This window comes from Callionymus lyra, chromosome 1 (assembly GCF_982586985.1).
Source record: "Callionymus lyra chromosome 1, fCalLyr1.hap1.1, whole genome shotgun sequence".
Taxonomy (NCBI): Eukaryota; Metazoa; Chordata; class Actinopteri; order Syngnathiformes; family Callionymidae; genus Callionymus; species Callionymus lyra.
Genome location: NC_141818.1, coordinates 12,909,522 through 12,928,869, shown reverse-complemented (window position 1 = coordinate 12,928,869; position 19,348 = coordinate 12,909,522). Strand labels below are relative to the sequence as shown.

At 36.8% G+C, this 19,348-nt stretch overlaps 1 protein-coding gene across 2 annotated transcripts in view; it reads left to right on the top strand.

Moving 5' to 3' along the window:
- edil3a (EGF like and discoidin domains 3a) overlaps nucleotides 1–19,348 on the top strand; it is a 125,904-nt gene that overhangs the window by 41,231 nt on the left and 65,325 nt on the right. For both annotated transcript variants that reach the window (XM_087794417.1, XM_087794425.1), the window contains one exon: nucleotides 5,476–5,604. In XM_087794417.1, coding sequence (XP_087650543.1) covers nucleotides 5,476–5,604 — 129 coding nt within the window. The remainder of the gene's footprint in view (nucleotides 1–5,475; nucleotides 5,605–19,348) is intronic.

The following is a 19,348-nucleotide window of genomic DNA, read 5'->3' as shown; positions in this document are numbered from 1 at the left end:
ATACAGCGAGCGTTTAAGCTAGCGGCTGGCTAACAACGTTGAGTGTCATTATTTTTCTCTATAATTTTCTCATAATTGACTCAGCACAGTCCCGCTGTCGGGTTGCCTGCTGGCCTGTCTGCCAGAGTAGCAGATGACAGTCACACACATTAAAAAAAGGTTCTGGTGTTTGCCTGCAGACATGTTTCACACTCTCACATAAATGAGAATAACTGACAGACGCTTGACTTTCGAGTGGTGATCTGTTTTTATCCATGTCACCGTGGCCTGGAACATGTCTTTCACTCATTGCATGAGTGATGTTTGAGCTTTTATATATTTATATAGAGTCAGGTTAGGAAATGTAATTCTTAGAACTCTTACTTCTACAAGGAGAGATTCAAATAATAAACTGATTTCACTCTAAAGCAAGTCTGTTGCTGTTGCATCTTTATACTCCATCGTAAGTTATTGATGATCCGAGATACAAGAACAAATTTCTTGAAAGAAGTATACAAAGGTTAGGATTTTCCTGATCGCCTGTCCAAGTAAACCTGGTATGCGTCCTTTTCAGACTTTTCCATACATTAAGTTGTCAACTCAAAGCAAGCAACCCTTTGAAACTCAAGCTATTTTCCATCAATACAACATTTTTTTCTTGTGTAACACACTTATATAAGTAAATAAGTGACCTATTTTCTTTCTTTTATCTTTCATTAAAAAGGTTCTTTATTATTCTCCCCTTCTTTTGATTTGGTTCATGGCCACTGACTGTCTTGGTATCAAAAAATACATTGTACAAATTCAGATTTTAATTCGTGTGATCTACTGTGAAGCACTCAAATGTTTCAAACAATCTTTTAAACACCTGAGGTAACGTCGTGCATGATAATGTCTTGTCTCAGTCTGGGTAAATATTCCCACCGTGTTTTCTTATTAGCCAACTGAGTTTGCATCATTACCTGTTTCATTTTTTTCTGATGGAATGTGCTGAGTCGGAATATTTCCCATACTGGCTAATGAGGTAATGTCACCGGGATTCAATGAATCTCTAATGTTGTTAGTGGGCGTTGTCTTTTTTCAGCGTGAAACAATGTGCAACTCAAGCTTCTCATTCCCGGATTGTCATGCAGGCTCATAAATCACTGCTCTTGTGAGAAAATATCGTTGTTTTTCGATCTTTAATATAATAGAAAAAAAAGCCTCTTTAATGTAGCTGTCATAGAGCTCCTTTTGATATCTGTCTCTGAATTCACTTTCAAACCGCTGTGGTTCTCTCTTCCCACCTCTTCCTCCCCTGGCTTATTTTGCCTTGTGCACTCTCCATTAGGGAGGCTGTCAGGACTTGGAGCGACTATAGATTGTCACGTCAAAACAACCCTGAATCGTGTCACCGGTTCTCCCTCAGAGAAAGAGAGAGAGAGAGAGAGTCCTAGTGAAAGCTATTATACATTCCTCTGCTCAGCTGATTAGCCAATGTACTGCTATTACTGATCCCAGTCTTTGCATTGAAATAACATGACTTGGACAGCACTGCCTTGTTTGTCATTTATATCCAGAGGCAAAGTAATTCCACCGTGAACCTGCTTGTCGGAGTTCATTATATATTTTCTTTTTGCCTTTAGTTGCTGGCCATGCAGTCGGCATATACAATCAGGAGCTCCTTTTTTACCAGCTCTAAGTGTAGTCACTAGAGCAAGATACATATATGAGATAAGATTAGATATATTCAGTGCAAGATATTTTGACACACTTGCATAATTTTCAGAAGGATTTTAGGGGACACCAAATTTTATTCACGTCTTGCAATTGTTGCACTCTCTTTTGGTTAAAGTGATATAACTGAAAGCCAAAATATGCCCAAAAATCGGCTTTAAAAGCAGTTAAAGGTGGTTGTTTCCTCTCGTCCTCAGTCATTGCCGAAATTTTTTTTTCCTTTAGCTAAACACAACTTAATAACTGCTGCCATCTAGTGTCCGGAATCTTAATTGCAACACAAAAATGAACGCCGTCAATAATTGCATGTTAATTGTAAATCAAATAAAACAAAATAATAATAATAGTCAAATTATTTTATTTTATAGACACTTTATTTAAAGACAAACTGTGAAGGAGTATGACTATGAATAAAATCTCATTTTAAAGCTGGAAAAAGCTGAGGTTTTCAGTCGATGTAGCTCTTATAGTTGATGCCTTCTTTTCCACTGTAAGATTCCATCATTTTTGGAACAAGCATCCCTGGATTATTCTCCTCCATCTCCCTGTCAGCGTGGCTCTCGCTTTTAAGTTTTCCCTCTGTTCTCCTGATCCGTCCATGTCGGGCTCACTCGCCATGTCCCTCTTACAACAATAGCTCAAGACAATCACGTTCACTTGTGTACATGAATGTTGAAATGTTTTGACAAAGCTTTTTGTGTTTCTACCTAAGGTTATTTCTTAAGATCTTAAAGAGAAATAAAGTTAAATAATAGCAATTTTGTTACTTAAATATGTTAAAGTCTCAAACTTTGAACTAGGGTTACACAAAACAATACTGAAATAATCCACACACAAAAAGATCTCCTACTAAGACGGAAAACATTTTTCCCAACTCAAATTGACATTGCGATTTAGTAGAATGCAATATTGATTTTAACACTAGAAGTCCCAGAGAGCAGCCATTTGGTTTTTCGACCACATTTCTCACATGGCAGCCGATTGGCTGGAAACCCCCTGTGGACATTCATTTTGTTAAGTAAACCATGCAATCATTGTCGCACCACAGGAGGGAACATGCTGAGAGAGAATAGGTAAAAAAGGTCATTTACAAAATTTAAATAAAAAAAAAAAACAATGGGGTTGAGTCCGGGTCTCAATTTGGTGAGCCAATTGACTTGGATACAGCTAAAACCAATACAGCTAATATTTGAGAAAAGAATAATGTCAAAAAATAATGAATGAATATTACTGGAAAATTGGAGATTAATCGCTTTTCACAGTGTTTTATTTTTATATTAGAAGATATATGTTTAAATATTCAATTGGTGTATATAAAACTTTCCAGTTTCTTTGCACTTTATTTCGTATGGCCTAATATTTTTACACTTACTTTGTGTCATTTTAACAAGTATTCGTTTTATTGTCCATAATGTCATTGTTGGTTTGAATTTTTTACAGTTCAAAAATTAAATAAAGATGTATTATTCAAATAATTTTATGTATTAATCAATTCATGTAATGTCATTATAAACTGCAGGCCCGACCTACAGGGAAGGAGTGTTGTTCAATTTAATCAAATTTTTTGTTGGTCTGACTACACAATGACTTGTATAGTATAACAAAGTGTGAAATTGTTTCAATCCTGATCCCGATTTTGACTTACACAATGATATCTGTGAATTTGTCTGTGATTATTAGATTTAAAATGTGTTTCTGCTGCAATCTAACCGAGCACTTCAACCAGTCGTCATCAAATGCGTCTTCAAAATACTTTTTAAACCAACATCCAATGTTTGTTTGTTAGTTTCCCCATCTAATAAAACATTTTTTAATAATGAATAAATAATCGTCCAACTTCATCAATGATTATTTGTGATGATAAATCTCTACTTCAATATTACACTTAAAACTGCCTTCTGCAATTTCAATGCATATGCTGCTATAATTGAATTTGTCTCTTATCATCCTGTAAGCTGAACAGATTTACATTAACATCACAAAAAAAGGCTTTTCCCATCCAATTTAAAATTTTTGACAACATGCACATACTTGTGAAACGTGATGTTTTAAAGATGAGGCGCCTATTGGCAGCTCTCTGAGTTATGAAAACAATAACTGCCTCAAGGCCCAGTTACACACTCAGGCTGCTGGTTAGCTCAGATACTGCTGGAGGTGTTGGATGGCACCTCTCCATGGGCGCTGCTGCCTCTGAACTAATAAATGACCGTGTCAGGTTTATTTGCCTTTAATAACTTGTAATGCTTCCAAAAGGCCCCGGTTGCAAACAAGTGTCCGGCTACAGTAACATTAAGAAACAAAGGAGCCAGCACGGCACAGGTCCAACTATAATTAATCACCTCCTTCTTTTATTTATGAAATTCTCTAACACACTGGAGGGTGAATTCCCAAATGGAGGCAAATCCACCCTGTGTTTTGTAAACCAGAATATTGAATGGATAACAATGGACATGATAAATGAGGCCCCCGCAGTGATCGAAAAAACAAATACATTGCTTTCTTGTGGTCAACATAAACACATTAAACAAAAAACTATTACAGTAGCACATTACTTTTACCGGGCTGATCTACTTTAAAATTGAAAGACCTCATATCTGTTGAGTATAAATCCCACAACAACGTGCAAGACATTTTTTTTTTACTATGTTTATTAAGATATTTTATGACAAAAAGGCCAATAATACATAAGTTCAAGTTAAATAAAAAACATGACTCACAAAGTCTTCATATTAAAATGTAATTCATTTTCTTGTGCATGGTGATAACCATTGATAATATAACATCTAAACCTGCAATTGTGGGTACATAAGCCTAATCCCTAATTCCCGAAGGAGACCTCCTGAGGTATCAACAAAGTTCTATCTATCTATCTAAACCGTAACCCATACTCTAACTCTAAACCTATCTCTAACCCTAACCCTAACCCTCACCCTCACCCTCACCCTCACCCTCACCCTCACCCTATCCTTATCCTTATCCTTACCCTAACCGTTATCCTTATCCTTATCCCTATCTAATCATATCCTTATTCCTATCCCTATCCTTTTCCCTATCCCTATCCTTTATCCTTTTTCTTATCCTATACCTATACCTATACCTATACCTATACCTATACCTATACCTATACCTATACCTATACCCATTCCCATTCCCATTCCCATCCCCATCCCATCTTTATCTTCATCCCTATCTTTATCTTTATCTCTATCTCTATCTTTATCTTTATCTTTATCTTTATCTTTATCCCTATCTTTATCTTTATCTTTATCTTTATCTTTATCTGTATCGTTATCTTTATCTTTATCTTTATCTTTATCCTTATCCTTATCCTTATCCCTATCTTTATCTTTATCTTTATCTTTATCTTTATCTTTATCTTTATCTTTATCCCTATCCCTATCCCTATCCCTACCCTTATCCCTATATTTATCCCTATCCCTACCCCTATCCTTACCCTATCCCAAAAAAGTAGACTATTTAATTGAAACATATGTACCTACTCCTTCAAGAAACATCAAGACAACATCAACAAGACTGATTTATTCGTGCAAGCTTTTTATAGATTTTCTTGGGGTTGCTATGTTTGTCGATTTGTTTCAAACCAACGTTTCTAAATGTATTTCAACTGTATCCTTTTGTTGTTAAAGCACCTTGTGACACTGGTCTGTTAAATGCGCTTTAAAAATAAAACCTACTTACTTACATGTTTTGTCTTTGAAAAGAGTGTCTCAGTAGTTTGCATTCAGTTTTCACCAACTTTCTTTTTTTCCTTACACACAGGTCCCTGCCATCCCAACCCGTGCCACAACAAAGGAATATGCGAGATCAGTGAGTCCTACAGAGGCGACACCTTCATCGGTTACATCTGCAAGTGTCCTGCAGGCTTCAGTGGAGTCCACTGTCAGCACAGTAAGTCGGAGCACTCTCTGAAAGAAGAACCTTGAAATATTGAAATCAATATTCCGAAGACAAAAAAAAAACGAGAGCCCAGAATAATGAATTAGTCAGAGCGTAAAACCTCTGCACCCCTACTTTTTACACATTTCCCTGGAGGATGATTTATCTGTTTGATCTGGCAGCGTCTCAAACACAAATACTGTCCTTGAGCAGTGAATAAATGTCCATCAGCTGACAGGAAGTAAATCACTTTTGAAAGTAGGAGTTCAAGGAAGTGACTGAGAGTTTGGAAGAGACTAGAAAAGTAAAATACAACCATTGGAGAGGTTTGTGTTCTCCTGGTAAGACCTTGTCCAACTTGATACATTTACTCTTAGATCACTTTAGGGGTTACTATTAGAACCTATACGCTACACATCCTGATACTTGGGATATATATATATATATATATATATATATAAAATAGTAAGTATGATAGTGTGTGTGTACCACTGACGTCAATGTCGTATAGACTCCCAAACTGCTTGACACTTAATATTGAAATAGATCATGTACTATGTTAAGTTTTTAAGGATTTAACTTTTTCAGATAAAGGTAAAGGTTCCACAAGGGGGTCAGAACACAACAATAAAATTATATTATGTCTAATTTTGATTAAACTTAAACCATATGTATTACATTACATGGTTAGGGGAGATTTTACTAATTTCACCTGGGTATTTCAGCTTGTCATGATGTATTGCTTTATTCTACAGTTAACTGCATCTGTGAATGGCAGCAAGACATTAAACCATTAATAATATTGATATTAAACGATGAAACATATCGGAGGTCAAAGTATCACAATCTTTTTTTTTAAAATCTGTATCGGATTTAGGACTTAGCTCGAAATGTTAACCAAGCTTAAATTAGACAGATTATGAGTAGGTAGTACCCATACCTTTACTTCGATATAGAACAATCCTTTTTTTTTAATGATATTCCATCAAGATCAACATCACTTTTTACACATTTTTAGCACATTTCCAGTTCATTTTTATTTCTAAACTTACAGGAATAGTGTTTCTAGTGCTTTCCTGGACAACAAAAAGCTCCATCCAGGCTGATGTTGTCTCCAGAAGTGAAAAATAGGTCTGATGTTGTACACGATGTTGGAACACAGAGGTACTGGGTTTCTAAGTTTCATCGCTTCACACTGACTGGTTCTGTCACTCCAAGTCCAAGGCTTCTGTGAAGAGAGGGTGAACATAACATTAGACATTAGCTAGATGTTCAACTAGCCGACACAAAACCCCCACACAATAAAGCTACACAATCTTTTTTTTTATTGGAATTTTTGTCAGCCCCACAAAAAAAGTCTTCTTTAAAATACTTCTTTCTTGGAGTCTTTGATATCAAAAATCTCCAAATCTTGTCATTGCGATGGAGCGTCTTATGTGCTCAGTAAAGCTTTGTTTCCGTGATACGTCTTCATCCCCACAGGTTTGAACGCACTAAGTGGAGGGATATGTCAACTATATGGTGTGATGTATCATTACGGAGCTGAAAGGTAGACAAGGGAAGTGTTTTGTAAGGAAGATAAAAGACAAAAGAGGATTTCAATAACAATGATTTGCTTGTGTTTTGACAGAACATTAAGAGACAAGTGGATGTTCAACACACATTAATGATTAATGAGCTTCAGTTCATGATTATGTTTTGTGATTGTTGAAAATAAATTTCATATGCATGCACGCTGAGAGTTTCCTGGAAAAACCGTGGGTGACAAAGATGGAAACACTGATACAGACGCATGTCTATAAATGCAATTAATCCTCATATCGAGCACGCTGATGCAATTAAATGATAAAATCTGTTTAAGAAGACTTTAATATAGTGGTAACTAGATATTATTGAGTTGAATGAAATATTAACATCCATGGTTCTTTTTAGGAAATAACTAACACAAGGTAATTTCAACCATTTCTGTCCTTCCCTTCATTATAATCACATCTGCTGATACATTAAATGAACTGTTTAAATTCAAAACAGAGCAGATGGATTTAAGCTCTGAAATATCGTAAAATATGGTTTTGCTATCTTAAAAAAGCTGTGAGCTAACTAAAAATGGATGAAAATTAGGATGTGTATTGTCAATACGATACATTGTCAATGAAACGATACATTTCAAACAACGATATCTTCGATATCTTTGCCCGATAAGTTGACTCTAGAGTTGAGGTATTAAAAAAATAAAAAACTGTATGACTCTCGACGAAGAAATAGGTCCAAACATCAGCTTTTAAAGCATCTGCAGTCGTACGTATCCTCTCGTCCTCAGTGATTGCTGGGATCTCACAGGATTTCATTGCTCCTTTGACTGCGGAGGACATAATGTTTGTAAACAATAAACAAACACCTATTTTATGAATTAAAACATTTAATTATTTTATTTTACGCACACTTTATTGAAAATATAAACCAAGGAAAAAGAAATTGAAACACGGCTCTTGAATATTGATACAGTATCGTGAAAAATACACCACAGTATATTGGTGTATTGATAAAACCTAATGAAATCACTGGTTTGTGGGGAATAGGCTGTATTCCTATATACTTTTTATCCATGCTTTTCACTCCAGCATGAAAAATTGAATTGGTTAAAAAAAAAAAAAAAAAGCTTTCTTATTCTGCTGTGTGATCAATACCTGCAGGTTTCTCTGCGAAATATTCCATCAGCTTGATTGATCGTAGAGAGCCTCACACTGTACGTGGAACATCGGCTCAGCAACAGATCACGTATTGATAATTGCTAGTCGGCCTGCCTCAGCCCGCACTGCAATCACACTCTGTTTACGGCTTTGGTCCGAGTATTGCATCCGTCACAATGGTTTGTACGTGTCACTCGCACCTGCTGCTCATCTTAGACTTCGCTTTCATCCGCAAAAGAGAGAAGAAACTCCTTAATGGCTCAGTCTTTGCTCACTTCCAGGCCATCTTCGAGGCTGCATTACACACAGAGGATGTGCTTTGCGGCTAATAATGAGTTGTGCATGAAAGGCTGTAGGAAGCATTAAAAGCACATGCGCTGGTAGACTAGCTGAACACAAACTGCATTCATATTCTGGTGTCCTGTATGTGCTAGAGTGTTTTTTTTTTCTTTTGCACTTTGAAAGGAAATACATTATGGTGTCCATTACCAGGTAGCCATTTTCGGACAAACCTTGAAGAAATGGAGGATGGATTTCTTTGGTTGGTTTAGGAGTTTGTACGTTCTTTTCATGAAATGATACACAATAACTGTTGGCTCCCAAGTTTAGGAGCTTTGTTTGAAACTTTGCTTCTTTTGTGGCACCGACTGAAATGCCCAGAAAGACCCAGGGGTCTTTCTTTGATGTCGTCGCATTAGCATCACTTCGACTGGACATGGTCTTGATGTCCGCGGCGAGCGAGCAGGTGGTGTTGAAACTGTCCCCTGGGAGGATCGAATGGAGGAAGCGCAGGAAAGGAAGAGGCTAAACTGGTGGCTGAGTGTCGAAAAAGATGGCTCGCTGCGGGGCCTATTGAAGTGGGCTGCATGGGCTTCGCAGACAAGTCTCTTTAATGGGTCCTAGGACTCTTGGGGATTCGCGGACTGCACAGGTGAGGAGCCATCGAGATCATAATGGAAGCTGCTGAGAGTTGTGAAGTTAGGACCAAGTCTGATGTAAGACCGGAAACACCCTATGACCCCCCAGGACCATCACTGACGATGTGTCCAGGTTGCACCGAATCATTGTTATTGAAATCCTCTTTTGTCTATTAGTTTGTGATCAACTAAAAAAGTGACTGTTATTCCGTTTTGAGATGGTAACCATTCATTTCTCGAAAGATGTTCCACATTCTACCTTAAATCTGTCTTTTACAAACACAAACCATGACAGTCGAGCGTCCAAAACCAGGTCTGAGAGTCTCTAATAGCTTTATTATGAATATAAAACAGCACAATTTTCGTATTATCCTGCAAATTGCATAGATGGCCACAATGTGCCCAAATCACATTAAGGGCAGTGTTTTGGGCACATTTTGGGCACATATTGTTCAAGATTAATATTTTATTTTAAAACAGTCCTCACCAGACAAATGATCCTAATGAGTTTCAGCCTTTACATTGATTCAAGCACCACCTATTGTTCCTCTTTTTTGAACTTTAGTTTTCTCAAACTTATAATGGCTTGTACTGCAATACACAGCCGGATGAGTTATTTTACATAAGCTAATCTGGATGTAGGCATGAACTAACCGTCCTACTTGAACATATGTCATACTTGCTGAGGTACCAGGCATTGCCCAGGAACTTAGATGCTAAAAAACTGTGAATATGTTGAAATATGTAAATGAATTCAAAACCTTCTTTGGAATGAGATGCAGGAAAAAATGAGCATAACCACGCTATTTTAGCACTAATAATAAGTGGGTAGTTAACACGCAACTATTTTCTGCCTTTTTGGGAATTTGCAGACGAATTAAGAAAAAAACAAGGCTTGGTCCAGACACAAAGCAGTACATGGCAGTAATTTTGAGCCCAATAAGTTACCTCTGTAGCACCTGTGAAAGGGTAACAAAGTTGACTCCAGTGTCGTTTATAGACCACATTTATTTTCGAACAATTACTCAATGCGCTTTTATTGTTCTACTATTTATCTTTAGCCATACTTCTTTAGAACATCTCAGATAGTATTTAATCAACACATTATAGCTGAAAAAAAATAACTCTTTTCACTCTTTCATTCATTTTAGCAATTTTGCAATAGTGTATCCAACCAATATTTTCTCGAAATATGCCGTTCTTTCTTTCCCAAGAATAATACACACTTCCTCAACTATTTACATCATTTATATATACAGTATATGGCACAAACGGTTGGTTTGGTTCTAATAAAAGTTACTGTATCCCTGAAAAAAAGTCTCAAAAGGTATTTTTTATAAAAGTCATGTTGTTCTTCTGAAACATATTTAGGGGGTTCAAGAAACTACAGTTTTATAAAAATCCAATGCCAACCCTGCAACAAATTGTCAAGTAGCACCAAGTTGAATCCAATTTACATCCGATGCAGGATGTAATTGTAAGCCCCTTACCCTCATCCAGATTCCAGGCAAGCATCCAGTTGACATAAACCACACTGACCAACACTCGAAACAACTCCCCCCTCTCTTTCCACTCTGTGGCCAGAAAGACGCATTTGCAGGAAGTGAAGTGCTCTGGAAAAATCATAGAAGAATATGTTCCAAAGGAATTTTACCGGCAGCTAAGAAGGCACCACAGCTACACAGCCAAACCCACCGTCTCCAACTAATGAAGAAGTGCATCTGTCTTTCTTTCATTTCTGCTGATGCTAATGGAAAGATGTGTTTCTCAGACTCCCTTTAGCGTTGCCCTAATATTCTTGCTACTGTGCGCAGCACATTCGTGAGCGGGATAAGTCATAATCTCAAAAAGACCTTATTTTGGTCACACAAGGTATAGCTTTCTCTAGTTGTACACCAGCAGCTCAAATTGTTTCATCACCACATTGGCAATCACTGCCAGAAGGTCGTCCATCAAGTCGTCCAGAAGATAAACTGCTCCTTTCCTTGTGGTGGTTTCAAACCATCGTGTGTCAGTTACTGACATTATTTATTCACTAGGTGCTATGTGCTCTCCCCTTCTATCAATTTTTTATCTGTATTTTGTGCTAGTCTGGCCTGTCATTGATAATTTTAATTGATCTATAACCTTTTCCACATGCCTTGAGTAAGCACAATGATTCTTTAGAATAGAAACTGCTGCACCGAACCATAAGATGACCTTTATCTCCTGCAAGGTGGTGCTTTGCTGGCAAATTTGCCCGACCTTTTTTCTTTTTTTTTTCTGTATCTGCTCCACTACTAAAAGCTACTCTAATGTCACATTTGAGATGAAATTGGAGTTGAAAAGTATAGCTTTCGGGCCACTTCTCTGAGAGAGACGGCACTCTAGGACAGACAAAAAAAGGGATTGGAGACTGCGTTGTGATTTTGTAGAGCACTGCATGGCTCTTCTCAGGGTGGTGAAGGTTGAACAGAGAAGAGCAGCTTCTGCAAACTGAGGTTTAACCAGGTCGTCATAAAGGTCTGTTTGTCCAACCGAAACATGCTTTCTTTCTCCACGAGTAGTGATTCTGATTAAAACAAGTAATTGAAATATGCTATTCAAGGAAAACATGGGTATTTAGAATGTCGAAAATAAACATAAATCTTGGTTTCTTAAAGCAACCCATGAATGTATTATTCTTAAAATACTTTGGTTATTTATATTAAAGGGTAGGTTCCCCCAAAATCAAGCTTCACTCATTTTCTTCTCATCCTCATGTCGATTAAAGTTTGGGATTATCTTCAGATTAATCTGTTTTAGAGTTATAGACGGAAATGTATTTTCATTTGAACCTAGCAAGTTGTTGTCTTTGTCTTCATCTTCGTCCGAATTACACACTTAAAAACATAGAAATACCTCAAATACCTGTAACGTCCATCTCATTGAAGCCTCGACTAAGGAATTGTTCGAAACAACTAGAGTCTATATTATAGACTTGTATGTAGCAGAAGTTTGAAGAATGATTAAGAATAAGAAGCGACAAAAGATTCAGACAGGAAGTTCTCTGGGTAAATAATGCAACAATTCTAGTAAAATGTATGCGTGCTGGAAGCACTCGTGATATTTACCTGTCTGTATCACTTGCAATTCTTTTCATTTCCTGCTACAAACTAGCCTAAATATATACTTAAAAAAAATGTATGGAACAATTATTTTCGTCAACGTCTTTTGGACGAAGATAAAGACGAAGACAACTGAGCTCCAGTCGCTACATTAAAATGAACAAACATTTTTGCCTATAACTCTAAAAAAGAACAGATTTTTGATTACCTAACCCTTTAATTGCTTTTTATTTTAGCCTAATCACACTTATTTAAATGTGTTTAAATGTATTGTATTTAAATTACACCATACTTATGAAACCACCACTGTATTGTAAATGTACTGTACGTGGACAAGATAATTGATGAGTTCATAAGATATTCATAGAAACATCAGAAGGGTTTTTAATCTATACGTTGCTAGCTCTTCCCCTTTTTTTTCACTTTTAAAGCTCCACTTGGTTCGCCCCCTGCTGAGTGCTCTCAGTTGTTTCCAGAGCAGCTTATTTAAGGTCCCCTTGAGCTCCGCTGTCATCCTGCGACCACAGCCGTGAGGATGGACTCTTTGGCTGTTGGCCAAAGCATAAAGGCATCTTCAAAACCCGAGGTGATGTGTAAGAGTCACTCTGAGCCTCCGGGCTTGTGCTTGCTTTCTTTTTAAAAAAAAAAAAAGAAAGGGAAAAAAAGTGCTGGTGAATATAGTTTTTTACCGGATCAGTTTCAGACTTGCTTTTAGGAACCATGACCAAATGATAACTATAAGGAAACAGTTTTTTGTCATGTTACAACAGATGAGGTCGACCTGTTACCTCTGGGTCAAGGTGACCCGGTGGCCAAGAACAAATATGTTTTGAGGTCATTCACAGTGACCCACAAACACATTTGTTTTTGGGTCTCAGGGTCACCTTCACCAAGAAACAACTCAAGAGTTTCTCATTAAAAAAGCAAAAACAAGTCTGTGATCTATTTATTATAGTATTAGTAATATATTGGATATTAACCTTTTTTCTTGCAAAAGGAGTATACATTTTTCAGTAGCTTGGTGGCCTTGGCGTAGCTCGCGATATCTAAATGGTTGGTGACCCCTGGACTAGAGGCTAGAGTGAGTGTCTACCATTGATCTTAGGTTAGCTTATAACCCTTTCAGAAACTCGTGATCAGTGCTATAATTTTCGACTTGACATTTTAATGTTCCTTTTTTTTTTCTTCTTGCTAAAGCAGAAAATAAAGGTGTTAATGAAGGAAAAGGTGCGAGCAAAATAACAAAGTCTGTCTCTGTCACTCATTACCTTACATTAAAGACACTTTTGGGATGTTTGGCAGTTGGTGTGATGGTGAGAACATATTCACAGCAGCAGCTGCTCTTATGTTTATATTTAATTTGAATATGATTTATATTTTGATGCTTAGGGATTTTTTTTGTATTTCACTTTAATTCAAGACCATTTTGATTTCATTTTGATTGTATTCTTGTTGTCTGTCCCATCTTATCCGTAGAGTAAAAACATTGGTTTGATGTGATTATTATATCACAGAGTTATCCCTTAATTATCGTTTTCAGTTTCAGACCTAATATAAAACTATATAACAAGTTTGAGAGACCGGATCTAAATAGTGCAGCTTATCTTTCATTGAATTTTGCTATTTTAGATTCATTTTTCACTACATGTTATGCTAAAGATAGATTCAAATTGGGGGCATATATGATTATTATTTTGTTGCTTTATGTTTTTTTGGCTTTTTTACGTGTATTTGTATCTGCTCCTTAAATCAAAGTTAAAAAAAAAGGATTTCATGTGATGATTGTTGTCTCTCAACCATCTGATATGATGCATAAGTTTGAGACCTCATAGAACACCTGGACGTCAAATAGACAGACGTACAGTAATGATTGGCCAGAAATGTTTGTAATTTACTGATCTTATTAACATAGATTTTACTTTTCTTGCATTGCGATTTTCCATTTTATATCTTTTACTTTATCTTTATGATAAAGAGAGACTTTAGAGATAGATACTAAAAATTGTTAGGTGCATATTACATTTATATGTTATTGTTTCATGTTATTTTTAACAATTTTTGTGTGTTTCGCTCTAAATTTACACCGTTTCGGTTAAAATGTGTTTTTTTATAACCTGTTCCATTTGATCTATATCATCAAAGCTAAAATCATTTAATTTAATGATACATTTTCCTTAATCCTCTGACATTAATCTGATGGAGAAAGTTTCAAATTCCTGATCTAAATACTGCTGATTTTGTTTTTCTTCCTTTGCAGTTATGCATTTTAGATTTATTCGTACTCATCTTCATGATAAAGACTTTAGAGATACTCAAATTTGTTCGGCGTATATATCTTTCTATTTCTCAAGGGCCTCCAGATGCAGCTGTGAATAATTTCTCCGCGAGTTAATTCCACTTCAAATAGCGTGTCCTTGGATCGCCATATTTTCTTAATCCATGATTCCCAGTTTCATGCATTGTCACATCCCTGTAAGAACCCGGCATGTTCAATGGTTGTCCGGCATATGAGCGGAATAAAACAATCAGATAAGTAGATCAATACGATCAATATTCATGGGCGATCGTGATGCGCCTGACTAAGGGCCGAGGCGGAACCTCTCAAGGACTCGCTGGTTTTCTCTCCCTTGACTGATCTTTTTGACTTCATCACAGCCCGGGAAAGGAAACATGTCTTATGTGGTGAGAGTCACCGGTGGCTGGAAGACAGATTGACAGGATAGATTGAAAATGGAGACAGGCACTTCCGTGTCGTATTGTCTGTCTGCAGCCGAACTTTGAGAGACAGGACTTGTCTTTTAGTGTAGGCTCCATATATTTCAGCGGGACGAGACCTGTCAGGCACAACCTTGGCTACAAAACAAGCCGAAGATTTAGGAGAAACCTTAAAAAAAAAAAAAGAAAAAAAAAGCCAAATAATAGATCACTCTGTTATTGTCACTTTCACATACAATTTAGCATTTGGTTATTTAGAAACAGTTTTTTATCTAATTGCTTTCTTCAACAGGGATCGTCTTCTTGTATCCTGTCATTGAGAGAGTACTTGATCTGTCACTACAACAGTTCATCTCTCATCTTCTCTTTTTTTTGTGATTGCATTTTCGGTGTTTGGCTCTCAAGAGTACGATCAAGGACTGTCAGTCCTGTTGTTTGTGATGAGACTTAAAGTGACCTCGCTCTTTTTTTTGCACTGAACAAGCTGCATCTTCCTCCAGGTAATATATATAACAAATATAAATAACTTCTGCTTTTCTACATACTGTACATTCAACTGGTTGTGTGTTTCATATTATAATACGGAAAAGGTATCTTACCATATTTTTGTACCCTTGCTTCCCATTTCTTTTCTGGTAAAAAGCATACAAAGTAAGTAAGTAAGTAAAGATTATTTCTAAAGTGCCTTTCTAGACCAGGGTCACAAAGCGCTTTATCAATCCAAAGCAATACACAGTTAAAATATGTTCTTTTAAAGGCCAAGACACGTAAGACAAACACAGGAGTCCCGGAAAATCAGGGAAAAGCCTGCACAAATAAAAACGTTTTAAGAATATTATGCTTAAATACCTGGCAATGCTAGATAAGCCAGGTATGTTGTTGCTTTATTAAGGGTCTGAGGAAAATATAATCAACTTAAATAGAAATTACAAAGATATAAACGAACATTTATATGACAGAGGATGTAATTATTTAAATTATAAAATAAATAAATAAAAAATAATACAGGTATAAATGTCATATTTGAAATAGAAACATGCTCAGAGAAAAGTGGGTCTTAAAGTACGCAAATGGAGATGAAATTATGAAAACATCATTATTTAAAATGTATTAAATATGCTATAAAACCAATTGACCAATCGTAATGGGTGTCTCATGGGGGAAGATAGATGGATGGAGAAAAGAGGGATGATACAGAGAGAGAAAAGATGAGAGTACAGAGTAGGGCAGAAGAGTTGGTGGAGGGTGTTGGAGAGAAATCTGGATACATTGACATGGTGGAGATCCTGGATCCAGCATCAGCTCTGGAGCTCTGGGAGAGACATTTTGACATAAATACATTTTCATGGGGGGTCTTTTGGCCCCCTATGTGCCCCCTTTCCCTTAACCTGATCTAGTTTTCCTCACTCAAACCTCCGCTGTTATGTCAGTAGCCTACATGCTAATTTTCAAGCAATTTCATCAAGTGCTTTGGGACAATAAGACACTAAGATCAGGCGGACAGTTAAATATAGCAACAAACACTGACTCAAGGTTCGATTATTAAACCTCATTATTTTATTGGAAAGCAAACCATCGCGCGCCCACTCATCCGTCTTCTATGATTCATTGTTCCTGTTTTTAATTGTTACTCCCTTGAGTCATGATGTATGACTCAGGTGGTAAATCAGAAATGGGCAACACTTCAAGTGGGTCAGACCTACATTTGGACACGACGAGCTCGAGCCTGGACGTCAGAATCAAACCCGCATGTATATAAAGGGATTATCTCGAAGCCTCCCGACTCACGATTGTTCATGGATTGCTGCACACGTATAGAATAGAAACTGTCGACTAAAGTAGAAAACAAAGTTTTCCAGGTACATTGAAAGACGAATCATTGAAGGCTTTTTTTTTTTTTTTTGAAGGAGCCAGACTTGAGAGGCTAATGCATGTTTATGGGCTCCCCAACATTAACCTTTTTAGCAGCAAAAAAACAGTCAAATATAACCATTTTTCTTCCGTTTGTGCAACATTACTACAGCCTCTTTATCCTTGTTATATGTCTCAGGCTTCAGTCTGACCGTCTGGTTTCCTTGAAATAAATCACAGATTCCCAGACGCACTTCAAGCTTACACTATAATGAAAATATAAATTTATAGGGGGATTTATAGGGGATACTTTCAACCTAAAACAAACTTTCAACCATCCCTTAAGGCTGCCAAGTATTGCTGTAAGATTAAATAATATTAGTTTCGGTAGGGGTCTTCAACCTCTTTCGCACCAGGGAATGGTTTAATATTGGCTTTTCCACCCCAACGGACTGGCTTTAAAGTTCGTACACGAAAAAAAACATTAAAAATAAAATGGTGAATATAGTACATCTCACCTTAATGGATGGTTTCTCGGAAACAAGATGGATATAGAGTTTGCATTCCACATGTTTGGCAGTTTACAGGCACCTGACGGAAACAAGCATCTTGACTTGTCAAGAAAAGCCTTTTTTCAAAATAAAACACATTCCAGATGTTATTTATATTCAATATTATATAAGTTAGAACTGAATGTCTCTGTTTGTGGCCTCATGTACTGGTACTGGGTCACAAGGTTTTTGGACCATTGCCCTAGAGTATGTTAAGACCCTTATATATTAACAATAAGAGACAGGTCGATGTAATATAATATTATCTTCTAGGCTTTATTATAAAGCTTCTTCCAACTGCAGCAGGAGCTTCTCCATATATTCCACGATTCCTATTCCCAATAGGATTCACTGTATAGTATCCATAGACCACGTTGCTGCAGCTAAAGAATGGAATAATTAATTTCAGGGAAGTGAAGTGTGTTTAGGGGTCAGATGTTAATAATGTGGTTGCATAATCAAATTGTAGCATCCCTCATCCTGTCGATCAAAGAGCACAGAGGTCAAGCCCGGATGGAAAAGGTCACTATACATCCAGGCAGCGTTCGGGATCATCCGACTTTATTATGAATAAATATGTGGTCACACCAGAGTACATATGCTGCGAGATGATTAACTATAGTAGAGGAGCAAATGCTATGGAAATATATCGCAACCCCACGTTCATCAGGAAGCAGGAAAGTCAGGAACGAGGTGTTATTACACGTGCACTACAACATATTATGCTTTTTTTATGTTGCTGTGTTTTTTGTTTTTGTTTAGGTAAATATGTCACTGATCAATCCTAAAAGATATTAATCCACAGCATAATTCAATTTAATAACATTTTTATATATATATATATATAATTTATTCATTTGTATTATTAGTTTATTTAATGTCTGATTTGTTTTACCTTCTTTATCATTAAAAAAAATAATTATTGAAAAATAGTTAAAATAAAAATATTTTGAGAAGAACGCTTCATTTCGGAAATATTTTTGCTGCATTCAACTGTAGTTTTTACCGAGCCCTAGACGTAAAATGGTTAAAAACAAATGTATTGAGTTACAAATTGTGTTTACATTTTAAGATTTTTCAATGTTTCAAAGCCCAGGGAGCGCACGTCCTCTACTGCAGCCGCAACATTATAAGATTTCTAAAATAACCAAGTAGTCCCGAGTCGGTTTCTTTCGGAGCCAGGAAATTGTAAGATAAATTAAACAATTTAATTTAAAATCAATTTGGGGACACATTTTTCATTTCGTATTTCCACCCTGTCATGTCTGGGGAATTCGTAGCAGTAGGTATAGATAAAACCTAAAATGTCTGCGTTAAAAAGAACAACCTTTTCAATAAAAAAAAGGTTAAGAGTTAAAACGTCGTCCAAAAGCAGCGTTTTAAATCCATCTTCTGTAGAAAGTGCAGACCTTGTGTTTGTGCAGATACAGCAGCAGGGAATCTGCCAGAGGTCAGAGCAGTGGAGAGTCCACATCCGAGACGGTCCGGCGTCCGGGATGCACTGCGGCCACGACTATTCCTCAGAGATGACTTTAATTTATGACACGTAGCATTATTCATCGCCCTCATTAATGTCCAGCTGAGACACTTTGGGAAGTAACAGCAGCTTAAACGCACGGGGCAATAGTTCAGAGTGACATTGAGATCTTTGTAAGATACTGACCAAAAGCACTTGTTTGTTAACTCCATCCGTCTGTTGCCCTCAATTTTCTCCAGTGACCTGGCTCTGCCTCTTGAGCTTTAGTTTAGGCTTCAGTGTATAATAGGATATAGAATTGTTTAGAAGGCAGAAAGCAGGGAAGTGACAGGAACAAAAACTTTTCAGGAAAAAAACCTCTGCTACTCTGAGCTTGTGTTGTTTTTCTGCATCACAAGTATGAACATTTTGGTGGCAAATTGATGGCCTCCTGCCACCAGATGGCAGTATTTACCGGTTTGTGGAAGTA